Here is a 15,110-nt window from a genome sequence, read left to right as displayed (position 1 = left end):
GCCCACAACAACGGCCTTTTAACTAATTCTGCCACCACACTCCATGGCAAAGAGGTACTTACAGCTAGCTTATTGTCACTCATTCAAAATTGCACACACTGCATACCCAGTAATTATTTTCTGAGTGCAAATATGTCATCAAGGATCTGAATCCTGAGGAATTCCCAGACACAGACACATTGCAAGGCAGACCTGTGCTTTATTCTTACATAGCCCCTCTTCTGGGGCACCTGAGTCCTCAGCAGTGATGGGAGCCCCTAATTCTTCTTTCCTTGGGGACTCAGTGACACCCCCACTTAGGACCAATGGCCCTGTGTTTCTAATGGACTGGTGTCGAAACCAATATCAACCTCTATGGCCTGTAGGCTATTCCCATTCACGGGTGCGGTAAATCAAAGACACAACACTTCATACCTGGAAAGGAGGGGGGTAAATGAAAAGAAGAGGAAAGGAACAGGCAAAAGAACCAAGGTTGTTAAATGAGACCCCAACCAATCCCAAAGCAACAACTCAAAGCCCACACCCTGGAGTCTGGGCCGTGTCTGGGCAGCAAGGTTGGAGCTTGGTGTGAAGGCCTGGTTCCCTCGCTGGAAGGCCAGCAACCCTACCTTTAGCTGGATGGAGTCCCTGGCAGCCTCGAACCCTGGCCGTCCCCCAGTTTCTGGTGCAGCGGTGGCCAGCCGGGCTCAGGCATAACAACAGAAGATGGTAAATAGGCCCAATGGCCTGTGATGGGATGTAGGATGGGGTGGGATCTGAGTTACTACAGAGAATTCTTTCCTGGGTACCTGGCTGGTGAATCAGGGTTCAGCTGATCGCCATATTTGGGGTCGGGAAGGAATTTTCCTCCAGGGCAGATTGGAAGAGGCCCTGGAGGTTTTTCGCCTTCCTCTGTAGCATGGGGCATGGGTCACTTGCTGGAGGATTCTCTGCTCCTTGAAGTCTTTAAACCGTGATTTGAGGACTTCACTAGCTCAGACATAGGTGAGAGGTTTATCACAGGAGTGGGTGTGTGAGATTCTGTGGCCTGCATTGTGCAGGAAGTCAGACTATATGATCATAATGATCCCTTCTGACCTTAATATCTAAGAAGAGCGGCCATACTGTATCAGACCAAAGATCCATCTAGCCCAGTATCTTGTCTTCCGACAGTGGCCAATGCCAGGTGCCCCAGAGGGAACAGGGAATCATCAAGTGATCCATCCCCTGTCGCCCATTCCCAGCTTCTGGCAAACAGAGGCTAGGGACACCATCCCTGCCTATCCTGGCTAATAGCCGCTGATGGACCTATCCTCCATGAATTTATCTAGTTTATTTTAACCCTGTTATAGTCTTGGTCTTTATAACTTCCTCTGGCAAGGAAGTTGACTGTGCACAGGTTGACTGTGCACAGGTTGACTGTGCATTGTGTGAAGAAATACTTCCTTTAGTTCGTTTTAAACCTGCTGCTGATTAATTTCATTTGGTAACCTCTAGTTCTTGTGTTATGAGAAGGAGTAAATAATAATTCCTTATTCCCTTTCTCGACACCAGTCATGATTTTATAGACCTGAGTCATATCCCCCCTTAGTCGTCTCTTTTCCAAGCTCAAAAGTCCCAGTCTTATTAATCTCTCCTCATATGGAAGCTGTTCCATATCCCTAATTATTTTTGTTGCCCTTTTCTGAACCTTTTCCAATTCCAATATATCTTTTTTGAGATGGGGCGGCCACATCTGCCTGTAGTATTCAAGATGTGGGTGTACCATGGGTTTATATAAGAGGCAATATGATATTTTCTGTCTTGTTGTCTATCCCTTTCTTCATGATTCCCAACATTCTGTTCGCTTTTTTGACTGCCGTTGTATATTGAGTGGATGTTTTCAGAGAACTATTCACAATGACTCCAAGATCTTCTTCTTGAGTGGTAACAGCTGATTTAGACCCCATCATTTTATATGTATAGTTGGGATTATGTTTTCCAATGTGCATTACTTTGCATTTATCAGACCACATGGGTGCAGCAGAATCTCTGGGCTCAGCCTTTCTCTTGTGAAGCTGGGGGTTCCAGCTCAGGGAGTCAAAATAGCTGCCTCTCCTTCTACTACACAGAGCCACTCTGAGTCTGCACCTCCTCCAGCCTGTGGCCCTGCAGCCAGCTCTCCCCCAGTCACACAGTCCCTGCCAGGCTCTGCTCATGTGGCCCAGACATGTGGAGATGCCTTGCCGCAAGTGGTGTTAGTAATGGGATTGACTTCGTGGCAAATCATCCCAGGGCAAGGTACATCACTCCCACCATCAAAATGGATGACGTAGTGAGGGCACCAATTCAGGCCACAGCGGCACAACAAAAGGCTACCAGGGTCCGGCTAGCTGCCCAACAGGAGTCAGTACAGCTACAGCAGGAGACAAATCAACTGCTGATGAGCCAGGCGGCCCAGGATCGAGCCACTGTGCAGGTGGTCATGAACCAGCTGAAGGGTCTGACTGCTCTGACGCATGACTATGATGGGACAAGGAGTTACCTAGAGCAAGGAGTTACCTAGAGAAGATGACAGTGGATGATGACATGGCGGCATATCTTCTTGCCTTCAAGAAAACAGCATTACGTGAAGCCTGGCCCCAAGACTAGTGGGCCAGAATCCTCACCCCTTTCCTGTGTGGGGTGGCCCAGAAGACCTACTATGACACGGCAGCAGAAACAACTACAGATTACCCCCAATTAAAGGCTGAGATCCTGGCGAGGTCCGGGATGATGACAGCTATAAGGGTCCAGAGGTTCCATGATGGCAAAGCACTGAGGTCCCAGCTGTTCAACGTGATCCATCTAACACGGATGTGGCTGTTCCCTGAGATCCTCAGCACGGAGAAAATTATGCAATTTGTAGTGTTGGATAGGTTCATGAGAGGCTAATGTAGTGCCCATCTTTAAAAAAGGGAAGAAGGAGGATCCGGGGAACTACAGGCCAGTCAGCCTCACCTCAGTCCCTGGAAAAATCATGGAGCAGGCCCTCAAGGAATCAATTCTGAAGCACTTAGAGGAGAGGAAAGTGATCAGGAACAGTCAGCATGGATTCACCAAGGGCAAGTCATGCCTGACTAATCTAATTGCCTTCTACGACGAGATAAAGGGTTCTATGGATGAGTGGAAAGCAGTGGATGTGTTATTCCTTGACTTTAGCAAAGCTTTTGAGATGGTCTTCCACAGTATTCTTGCCAGCAAGTTAAAGAAGTATGGGCTGGATGAATGGACTATAAGGTGGATAGAAAGCTGGCTAGATTGTCGGGCTCAATGGATAGTGATCAATGGCTCCATGTCTAGCTAGTAGCTGGTATCAAGTGGAGTGCCCCAAGGGTTGGTCGTGGGGCTGGTTTTGTTCAATATCTTCATTAATGATCTGGAGGATGGTGTGAATTGCACCCTCAGCAAGTTTGCAGATGACACTAAACTGGGAGGAGTGGTAGATACACTGGAGGATTGGGATAGGATACAGAGACACCTAGACAAATTGGAGGACTGGGCCAAAAGAAATCTGATGAGGTTCAACAAGGATAAGTGCAGAGTCCTGCATTTAGGACGGAAGAATCCCATGCACCGCTACAGACTAGGTACCGAATGGCTAGGTGGCAGTTCTGCAGAAAAGGACCTAGGGGTTACAGTGGATGAGAAGCTGGATGTGAGTCAACAGTGTGCTGTTGTTGCCAAGAAGGCCAATGGCATTTTGGGATATAAAAGTAGGGGCATTGCCAGCAGATTGAGGGACGTGATCGTTCCCCTCTATTCGACATTGGTGAGGCCTCATCTGTGTCCAGTTTTGGGCCCCACACTACAAGAAGGATGTGAAAAAATTGGAAAGCATCCAGCGGAGGGCAACAAAAATGATTAGGGGACTGGAACACATGACTTATGAGGAGAGGCTGAGGGAACTGGGATTGTTTAGTCTGCGGAAGAGAAGAATGAGGGGGGATTTGAGAGCTGCTTTCAACTACCTGAAAGGGGGTTCCAAAGAGGATGGATCTAGACTGTTCTCAGTGGTAGCAGATGACAGAATGAGGAGTAACGGTCTCAAGTTGCAGTGGGGGAGGTTTAGGTTGGATGTTAGGAAAAAATTTTTGACTAGGAGGGTGGTGAAGCACTGGAATGCGTTACCTAGGGAGGTGGTGGAATCTCCTTCCTTCAAAGTTTTTAAGGTCAGGCTTGACAAAGCCCTGTCAGGGATGATTTATTTGGGGATTGGTCCTGCTCTGAGCAGGGGGTTGGACTAGATAACCTCCTGAGGTCCCTTCCAACCCTGATATTCTATGATTCTATGATTACCACCAGATCTACGACGATGGGTCAGCCAAAATGACCCGTCCTCCTATGATGAGATAGTTGCCCTTGTAGAGAGACACTTAATGGCCAAGGAACTTTTTCAGACTACCAGGAAAGAGATGCACTGGGTCAAGAGGCCAGTCCCTGTCCCGAGGGCCTGGGTTTCCAAAGCACCGGGCAGGACTATGTTGGGGAGGAAGGAGTCTGAAGAGCAGCCTGAGACCGCGAAGGGACTTGGGGACCTGGGGAGAGGGTCATGGGGTTAGGCCCACTAGCCCAAAGAATAGGGGGATGCCCCAAGCAGGATATAGGCATTATGCTTGTGGGGAATTAGGACATATAGTCAGTACCCTAATGTGGAGGAGTCCATGCAGTACAATCTGGAGGATCATGAAGATTTTTGCAGCTTGATAAACCTTGTGGGAGTCACAATGGTCCTCCGTAAAGACAAGTGGCCAGTTAGGATGAATGGCATACAGACCCTGGCCTTAGTGGACTCTGGAAGTGCTGTCACACTGGTCTCAGGGAAACCAGTGAGGCAGGACCTGCTGTCTCGGGCCAAGCACACCAGAATAACCTGTGTACATGGTGCTGTCAATTATTATTCAACCATCTCCGTACCAATTGAGCTCTAGGGGAATACCACAAGGGTGATGGTGGGGATGGTCCTGAAACTCCCATATCTGGGCCTTATAGGACGAGATTTCCCAGTGTTTGCAGGCATACACCCCATAAACAAGTCAGAGGAGGATAGTAACCCCGTGATTGATACAATGACCGGAGTAAATATGTATGAGGCTGTATTGCCTTTTCGAACTCCTGAGGCCTCTCCCTGTGAGTGGCGTTCAGAAGCTAGCTTGTATTTGTAGTGACTGCGGACTGTTAAATATTCAGCCAGAAAGCAGCTGAAGTTGACTTGTCTGGCCAGGGTGACCCTCTTGCATAGCTGGAGGTGGTACTCCGGGCACTAATGGACTCCCCAGGGTGGATACACCCTCCTAAGGGAAGTAGTGGAGGGTTCATTGCTTGGGTTAAAACGAGATTGGGCAAAGCACTGGGGAATGTACCGGAGAGATCAGTTCTGCAATGGCTGAGGGATCTTGGTCTAGGAGGGACCGAAAATGGCTTTTCTCTCTCTCATTCCCATGATGCAGGAACAGTTTCTTTTCTCCCAAGTCTGAAAAGAAAATGTTAACTCTGTTTGCCAGAGATGGGTGGGGAGGACAAAGTGGAAACAGAGATTCCCAGCTGAACTGCGAGACCCCGCTGCGGGGAGGAGGCGAGTTCTCTCACCCTGGCTATAAATCCACCAAAGGCAGGCAGTTGCGGGTGAGCATGTGGACCTGACTCAGCCTGTGAGGGAAACCAAGGCTCTAGGAAAGGAGGGGAGCACTGCAGGATTCTGGTGAGTTTGCCCATGGAATCCGATTCATGTGGGCAAAGGAATTGGACTGTTCTGTAGCCAAAGTTGGGTCTGAAGCAGAACCTCAGATCAAAACACACCCACATTCTGGGCAAGTTCAAAACCTGATCCAAATTCTGCTGCTGTATATTTTAATTTCCTGTTTCATCTGCCGATTCGTATTGTGCCCCACCTGATCCAGCTTGGGTGCCTATTGCTAGGCATCTATAGTCTATATTTAGAACGAATGATCTGGTTTTCACCTTAATGAGTGATCTGGTTTTCCCCTAAACAAGTGATCTGGTTTTAAGTGGGAGCTGATGGGTGTTCAGCACCTCCTAAAAATCAAGCTATGTGCCCAAGCGTGAATGAAGGCAAATACTTTCAACACCCAAGATTGCAAATGTGGTGCTGAGTGGCTCTTTAGATGTTTCACAGGCAGATTACCTCTCTTGACTTCAGCGTTGGTCTAAGTTCCTTTCTGTTAAGGTGCCTGGGTTCTGAAAAGGGTTATGGAATGCTGTTTATGTGCAAGAGACTATGCGGATTACATCTGAAGCTTGCTTTTTTAAAAAAACCTGGCCTTCCTTTCTGAAGGCACAATTTGCATCTGGAAATAACTGCCCCACAGATCAGGTGTGTAAAGGCCTCCATGCCCACATTCCTTCTGGCAGATCATTGTGAGTGCAAACAAAGGTGGAGAGCCCTAAAAGCTAATGACGGGATGGAGCCAGGAACCACATGTTAAAATTCCTCCACCAAATGATTGGGAAGTTTGGGGTGATGTTGTACATTCTCTAAATATTGAGAATTATTGACCTTCCGATATCACTCAGAATGTGCAATGCGCTGTACAGACACACACACACTCACACATGCATGCGTGCACACAGAGACTTTTCTTCATCAACATTAAGCCCTCTGTAACATATGGAGGGGGAGATAAAGGAATACAAACCACAATATGGACCATTTTTTCTTACCATTATATGCATCTGTTATGTTAAATACATGCACATCAGCTCTAGCCGATGGTCCCTTGTTCCTTGGCCGAGTGGGTCTTGAGGATGGGAGTGAAGCAGGAATGGGGAGCGGGATGGTTCATGGAGGATGTTCTATACAAGGGAGGCAATGTGGGAGAAGCAGACAGGTGGGCGGTCCGTCCCTGGAAAGTGTGGAGGGGAGAGGGGACAACATGAGAAGGGAACTCAGTGGATCAGTAAGGAGATGGAGCTGCAAAGGGCCCTGAGGATGAGGAGAAGGAGCCTGTGGAGGGATTTCGAACTTTGGGTGTGTGAGAAGGGGCATGTGGACCAGAGTGGAGGAGGTTGCCAGAACCAAGGCTGGAGATGATGAGGGGCTGTAGATGGAGGAGAGTTTTTGTTGTGTAGATAGAAGGGTCGGATCTTAGGAACATGATGGAGAGTGATGAGACAGGACTTGGATAGGCCCTGCACATGCAGGTCGGAGGGGTCAAAGACGTCTGCCAGGTTGTAGCCCTGAGTGACTGCGAGGCTGGATGTGTTGTCAGCAGTGATAGAGATCGGGGAGAGGAGAGGGCTTGGCAATGAGTTCGCCCCCTTCCCCTGCCTACTCCCCAGTGTAAGAGACAGTAGGCTGGGGTCAGGATGCTTCCCCTGGAATTCAGTCCCTACTCAACCTTGGTCAGAAATACCCTAACCATGTTGCAAAGCCCATATCTACTGTAGAAGTCATGGGGTGGGTCACTGTCTGAGGGAGGGAAGGGTTTTGCTAAGATCTAGACTATCTGGTTTCGGCTGATTTGCTTGATACATTTTGTGGGTTGGGGCTAATCTGGGTTGATCTTGCACAAGTGCCTAATGCTCCAAAATAGCAAAATAAATAATTTGAAATCTGAAAGCTGCAGATGTAAATGGAGTATGAAGTTCATTGTGTCTCCCACAAGCATTCAGGTAACATGGTGATGGCACTGAAAGAAACGCTCATGATAACAGAAAAGGTAATGCAAAGGCATGCAGGGAAAATTGGAAAGTCTTCTGAAGAAAAGGGTTGGTGTCACAGATCTGATGTGTAGTGCCAACTCCAGACCTGACGGAAGTGGACATTGAAATAATAGAGTGGTAGATTTTTAAGGCAAGAAGGGTCCATTATGGCCATCTAGCCTGACCTCCTGCATATCACAAGCCAAAGAATCCACCCAATGATTCCTGCGTGCAGCCCAGTAACTTGTGGTTGAGCTAGAACATCTCTCTGAGAACATCCAATCTCTATTGAAAGACCCCGAGCCACAGAGAACTTACTAAGCCTCTGATGGTTTTCTTGAACTGGTTAATTCCATCTTAGTTCCAGTAGCACAGTTGCAACTTATTCACAGTTTGCACTCGGAAGGCTTCAACTTCCAGACACTAGAACTTCTTATGCCTTTGCCTGCCAGATTCAAGAGCCCTGCAGTAGCTAATATCTTATCACTTTGTACTTACACCCCTGGATCCAAGCTTTCGTTAATTTGACCTCCTCAATATTTACCACCCAATCAATGTTTCTATTAGCTCCAGACCTTGTCATCCATTCCCAAAGGAGTTGTACCCCGTGAGCCAGAGTGGAGTGTGACATCTCACATGTGTATAGCGTCTGTTCACTCCATCTCATATGTTTTATTGACAGGACAGACATTGTTGCGAAACTTGCAGAGGATGCTCCTGCAGGGCAACCTGTCAATTGCTAACAGCACAGGCTCTGATCCATCAGTTTTCTTCCTGACGGGCATCCTGGGGCTAGAAGCCCTGCACTCCTGGATCTCCATCCCCTTCTGCTCAATGTTCACCATGGCCCTTCTAGGAAACTGCACTCTCTTGTATGTTATCAAGACAGAGCCCTCCTTACACAAGCCCATGTTCTATTTCCTTGCCATGCTGGCTGTCATCGACCTGGTTTTATCCACAACCACCATGCCAAAAATACTGAGCATCTTCTGGTTTAATTCCAGGGAGATCAGCTTTAATGCCTGCCTGGTGCAGATGTTTTTCATTCTCTCGTTCTCCACCCTGGAGTCTGGTCTGCTGCTGGCCATGGCCTTTGATAGGTATGTGGCCAACTGCAACCCCCTGAGATATGCCACTATCCTCACCAATTCAGTGATAGCAAAGATCGGGCTGGCGGCTTTGGGCCGGGCTGTTCTGCTAACGGTCCCCCTGCCCTTTCTCCTCAGGAGGCTGCCCTACTGCGGGTCCCACGTCATCTCCCATTGCTACTGCGAGCACATGGCCGTGGTGAAGCTGGCCTGTGGTGACACCAGGGTCAATGACATCTATGGGATCATAGTAGTTCTCTTCATCGTGGGGTTGGATCTGATGTTCATCATCCTGTCATATGTCAAGATCCTAAGGGCTGTCTTAAGCCTGGCATCCAAGGAAGAGCAGCTCAAGGCTTTCGGCACCTGTGGCTCCCACCTTTGTGCCATCTTAATATTCTACATCCCCGTGATTCTCTCCTCAACAATACACAGGTTTGGGCACCACGTCGCCCGGCATGTACACATCCTGCTGGCCAACTTCTACCTCCTCTTTCCTCCCATGATGAACCCCATCGTGTACGGTGTGAAAACCAAACAGATTCGTGACCGGCTGCTTCTCCTTTTCCCAGGGAAAAGCTTCTAGGCTGAGCAGGAGGGGGCTGCTGAGCGATCAGGAAACAGAGGATGCAGGAGAGGTTTTCTGAGTTAATTAGACAGCTTGGTTGTGGGGGCTTTGTGTACGCCGGGATGGGAATTCCACCACCGACTCATAGGGAGTATTACACCATCCCCTAGATGAGCTTAACGCTGCTAGCTGGTAGATGATCTTAGCCATGACCTTGTCCTCACTCGGCTCTGTGTGTGGAGTGTGAAAGAGTGTGAAAAGGAGTGTGAAGGCTCCTTTCACCTTCTGTTAGTTTGCTGGAACATCTGGCATTTATTACTGACACACCGAGCCACAGCCACGGACGTCCATGCTGCAGGAACAAATGCTATATCTGCCCCTGAAGTTCAGTCACCTCTGAGATGGAGCAACACACCCGGGCCATTTAGGCCCCAGAAGAAGTGCTGAGTGCTGGGCTCTTCTGTGCCAAATGTTCCAGCAATGCTAGGTGCCCACGTTTTTTTTTTTTTTAAATCTGGCCTTAGTTGTGGTGTCTGAACATTTGAGAGTCTGTCCCCAGTTGTTTAACTCTACCACACAGCAGCACAATGCACCAGGTTGAGAGAGGGGGGATGAGGAAGGGTGTATCTGCCTTAAAGAGAACTTTGAAACTCCCCAAATCCTTACCAGAGCGATCTCAGTCACAAATTATTCAAAGTTCTCTCTCTGATACTGACAATAAATATGAAACAGAGTATTGTCTCCGTGTGAATTTGTATGTGTGTGTGTGTCTGTGTGTGTATAAAATAGTCAGGAAATAGTCTTGCTCTGCTTTGCTATCACCTTTGTTCCTGTTGCCTAATATATGCTGGATAGCATACAGTTATACATCACATTCATAATATGTGTTTTCTGCACCATATATATAGTAGTTGTATGCATTAAGTACCGATAACATTAATCACAAATATAATAAAATGAGATAAGTTAAAAAAAGAACTAGAGAAGTTCATGGAGGACAGGTCCATCGATGGCTATTAGCCAGGATGAACAGCAATGGTGTCCCTAGCCTCTGATTGCCAGCAGCTGGGAATGGGTGGCAGGGGATGGACCACTTAGAATCAGAGAATCATAGAATATTAGGGTTGGAAGAGATCTCAGGAGGTCTGTGACATTTTTGACACGAACTGTGACCATATAGACCATTGTTGCAACCAAGATCCTGTAGTGGCACCAATTCTTGTACAAAGGAGGGCACGTAAGGTGTCTATGAGGAGATTATGATTTGCTGGTTATGATTATGCTATCTGGCTGCGTGTTTCATTTTTGTATTTAAAGTTATAAGTATTGGCTCTGTACTGTCTGTTGTTCAAACTTGTGCTATGCTTCTGGGTGACACCCCAGACAATTTGGCATCAGCTCTGCCTAGGCTGCTTGGTGGCCCATTAAGGACCATCAGGTATACAATTGACCCATTGAGAGAAGGCAGATACACCTTGTGACTCAGCAAGACATGCAGGGACATGCCTGTGGACAGAACTCTAAGGTATTTCTATGCAATGTGCTGGACATATGTCTTTGGGACAAGGAAAGCAGAGGCCACATGGCAAGAGACTATAAAAGGCTGTTGCATCTCCTCCATCTTGTCTTCAGTCCTGCTTCTTACCTCTGGAGGAAGCTTGCTACAAACTGAAGCTCTGAACAAAGGAATGACCCATCCCAGCTGTGGATGTACTCCAGAGACTTGATTTGAACCTGCAGTTGATTCCATCAATGCTACAAGCCTGAACCAAGAACTTTGCCATTGCTGTATGTAATTGATTCCATTTAACCAATTCTCGCTCTCATCTATATCTTTTTCCTTTTATGAATAAACCTTTAGATTTTGGATTCTGAAGGATTGGCAACAGCATAATTTGTGGGTAAGATCTGACTTGTATATTGACCTGGGTCTGGAACCATTTGTCCCCATAATGAGTGGCACTGGTGGTGATACTGGGAACCTGGAGTGTCTAAGGGAATTGCTTGTGTGACTTGTGATTAGTCAGTGGGGTAAAACCCAAGTTCTCTCTGTTTGGCTGGTTTGGCTTGCCTTAGAAGTGGAGAAACCCCAGCCTGGGGCTGTAACTGCCTTGCTCTAAGCAATTTGTCCTGAATTGATACTCTCAGAAGTGTCCCACCAAAGGCAGTATCGTAACACCTGTCTATTAAGCAGTCACTGACCCATGATTGGACCTTCCCTCTTATCCCATGACAGCGTTTCTGCAAGTTGGCCGGACTCTGCATTCATCTCTGCTGTGGTTTGTTCTGAAGTGGATCCCCTTGGCTGAGAGTGCTGTGTCCTGAGCTCTCCCAGGCCTCGTCTGGGGCTTTGCACTGGCCCCCAGGAGCCGGGCTGACCCAGCGGTTTGTAGGCAGAGACATAGGCTGTAAAGTAGATGGGATCTGATCCATTCCCTCTGAGTCAGCGCTGGGCCCTGTGTGGTGTTGTGGAGCCCAGTCCCGCACCTGGAGCTGCTTTGTCAACCAGCCAGCACCAGCTGAGCCCACAGGAATAAATCAGGACTTAGTTGCTCCCAACCCCAGGCCCAGAGGGACTGCCTGAAGCACTGGGTCCAGCGGCCTCCCCTCCACAGCAGCTGGCAGGAGCTTGCAAGGGTGGATTTTGGAAAGCCCCAGTATCCAGGGCTCCTGTCCAAGGCTCCCCACGCCAGCTAGAAGCAAGAGCAGGGCGAGGTAGGTCAGTGCCTCCTCGCTGGACCCAGATGGACCTTGGCAGGCTCCTGATACCATCAGTCATTCAGCTCTGACCCCTGTACACTAGATATTTGCTATATTCTCACTTGTTCTATTGCCATTGGCTGTTGGACCCCTCCCCTATGCACACTGCCCCTGAGACACCCACCTCCAATTGTCCCCTGCCACCCCAGCCCTTTTGCTTTTCTACTCCCCTGGCCTTCAGTTTACGCCCCCCCCCCTCGTGCTCCCAGAATCCCCTCCCCAACTCCAGTCCCAGTGAGTGGCCCACTTAAATCCTAAGACTGTAACACACACATAACTCCCCACCCCCCAGACACCGGCAGAGAGGGGTGGGAGCCCCCGGCACAATGGAGGAGAATCTATGTGCTAAAGGCCCGATTGTGAGTGGGTACAGCGTGGCTGGGGGGGAAACACAGCTGCTGAGCCCCTGTACAGTGGAATGGAAGCAGGCACTGTGTAGCCAAGACCCCGCTCGTGAGTGGGTGGGTGAAATGAGAGGAGGGGGCAGCGAAGCTGAGATGGAGTGAGTGGAAAAGTCAACAGGATCCCATAACGCGCTACCGTCCATCACTGCCTGCCAGGGAGCAGGGCAGGAATGGTGCCTGGATTCCTGTCTGGGGGCTCTGCAGGTATGCACCATTCAGAGCCATGTCCTGCTGCTCAATCCAGCCCTAAACAGGGACACACTCAAAGAGAAAAGGGCAACAGACACATGGCTAAGGGGGTATACGCCTTAGAAGGTGGGTGGCGCCTTAGAAGGTGACTGTAACTGACAGGATGGGGCTACACTAGCCCCCCAACGCACATCCCCCCCAAAAGAGCCCTTTCCCCTATGTCATCCAGCACATCGGCACTCAGTCTTTCTGTTTTTTGAATATCGTTTCCTTGTTAGGCATGTTGTAATATGGACAAAAGAGGAAGTAGATCCTCCAGGGTGGGGCAGCTGAGCACTTTGAGGTGAGGTTCTGGGCCGCTTCTGCTCCATTTGTCTCTGCAGAAAGACTTCCACAGCAAATGATAATATCGTGAGCTCCCCATGAAGGGAGCCACAGAAAGCTGCTGCATCCCTCCCCTCCGCGAGGCAAAACTGGAATTCCACGACAATCGTAGAATGGGTGAGAAGGGACCGTGAGAGTCAGCTAGTCTAACCCCCTGCCAAGATGCAGGGTTTGTTGTGTCTAAACCATCCAGGACAGACGGCTCCAGCCTCCTTTGGAAAACCTCCAGTGAAGGAGCTTCCACAACCTCCCGAGGCGTCTGTTCCATTGTCCTGCTGTTCTTACAGTTAGGGAGTTTTTTCCTGAGGTTTAATCCAAATCTGCTCTGCTGTAGTTTGAACCCATTGTTTCCTGTCCTGACCTCTGTGGCAAGAGAGAACAACTTTTCCCCATCTTTTTTATGGTAGCCTGTCAAGTATCTGAAGACCACTAGCATGTTCTAAGTTCCCTCTAAGCTGCATGGCCGCGCGGTAACGCAGCCACCTATTAAACCCCGTGCAGGGGTTCAGGGCTGTGTCAGGGAAAGGTGCCCCTTTCCGCCAGCCCCAGCGTGGACCTTCCCCAGCCCCAAGCTGCTGTGGTGAGAGAGCGCTGAGGGAAGTACTTGCTCTCCACCGTGGCACTGGGGCAGCCTGCACCCCCAAACCCTTCATCCCCAACCCCAACCCAGAGCCTGCACCCCAACCCTCTGCCCCAGCCCTGAGCCCTCTCCCACACTCCAAACCCCTCAGCCCCACCCCCACCACATGAATATTCTTATATGCACTAATATGAAGGGAACACTGGTCCTGTCCCCCCTTAATCTCCTCTTTCCAAACTAACCATGCGCAGTTCTTTTAGCCTTTGCTAATATGGCTTGTATTCCATCCCTTTGGACATCTTTGTTGCTCACCTCTGGATCCTTTCCAGTTACTCTATATCCTTTCTATTCATTGATGACCAGAACAGGACACAGTACTCCAACTGAGGCCTAGCCAATGCCAAGTAGAGCGGTACCATCACCTCCCGTGACTTCCATGCTATGCCTCTGTTAATGCAACACAAAACTGTATTTGCTTTTTTTGCAACGGCATCACATTGATGACTTATGTTGAGGTTGTGATCCACCACGACTCCCAGATCCTTCTCAGCAGTTGTCATAAGTATAAAGGGAAGGGTCCCTCCTGGCCAGAGGAAAAATCCTTTCACCTGTAAAGGGTTAAGAAGCTAGGATAACCTCGCTGGCATCTGACCACAATGACCAATGAGGAGACAAGATACTTTCAAAGATGGAGGGAGGGAGAAACAAAGGGTCTGTCTGTGTGATGCTTTTGCCGGGGACAGAACAGGAATGGAGTTTTAGCCCTGGTCTACACTAGGCATTGGGAGGTCAAATTTAGCAGCGTTAAATCGATGTAACCCTGCACCCGTCCACATGACGAAGCCTTTTTTTTCGACTTAAAGGGCTCTTAAAATCGATTTCCTTACTCCACCCCTGATAAGGGGATTAGTGCTGAAATCGGTTTTGCTGGGTCGAATTTGGGGTACTGTGGATGCAATTAGATGGTATTGGCCACTGGGAGCTATCCCAGAGTGCTCCATTGTGACCGCTCTGGACTGCACTCTCAACTCAGATGCACTGACCAGGTAGACAGGAAAAGGCCCGCGAACTTTTGAATTTCAATTTCCTGTTTGGCCAGTGTGGCAAGCTGCAGGTGACCATGCAGAGGTCATCAGCAGAGGTGACCATGATGGAGTCCCAGAATTGCAAAAGAGCTCCAGCATGGACCGAACGGGAAGTACGGGATCTGATTGCTGTATGGGGAGAGGAATCCGTGCTATCAGAACTACGTTCCAGTTTTCGAAATGCCAAAACATTTGTGAAAATCTCCCAGGGCATGAAGTACAGAGGCCATAACAGGGACCCGAAGCAGTGCCACGTGAAACTTAAGGAGCTGAGGCAAGCCTACCAGAAAACCAGAGAGGCGAACGCCACTCTGGGTGAGAGCCCCAAACATACCGCTTCTATGATGAGCTGCATGCCATTTTAGGGGGTTCAGCCACCACTACCCCAGCCGT

At 49.0% G+C, this 15,110-nt stretch overlaps 1 protein-coding gene across 1 annotated transcript; it reads left to right on the top strand.

Annotated features, from left to right (window-relative positions):
* The first annotated feature begins 8,367 nt into the window (after nt 1-8,367).
* LOC119858666 (olfactory receptor 52K1-like) lies at nt 8,368-9,333 on the top strand. Its single transcript, XM_038409827.1, has one exon. It carries the CDS (start codon nt 8,371-8,373, stop codon nt 9,331-9,333), a length of 963 nt encoding a protein of 320 aa, XP_038265755.1. The 5' UTR covers nt 8,368-8,370.
* Nucleotides 9,334-15,110: the final 5,777 nt, after the last annotated feature.

The sequence above is a fragment of the Dermochelys coriacea genome, chromosome 1 (assembly GCF_009764565.3).
Source record: "Dermochelys coriacea isolate rDerCor1 chromosome 1, rDerCor1.pri.v4, whole genome shotgun sequence".
NCBI classification, from domain to species: Eukaryota; Metazoa; Chordata; order Testudines; family Dermochelyidae; genus Dermochelys; species Dermochelys coriacea.
The sequence above is the reverse complement of the archived record's forward strand: the minus strand, read 5'-3'. Positions and strand labels throughout refer to the sequence as shown.

Coding starts and splice junctions, on each gene's coding strand:
- LOC119858666 (XM_038409827.1), top strand. CDS start 8,371: ATGCTCCTGCAGGGCAACCTGTCAATTGCTAACAGCACAGGCTCTGAT.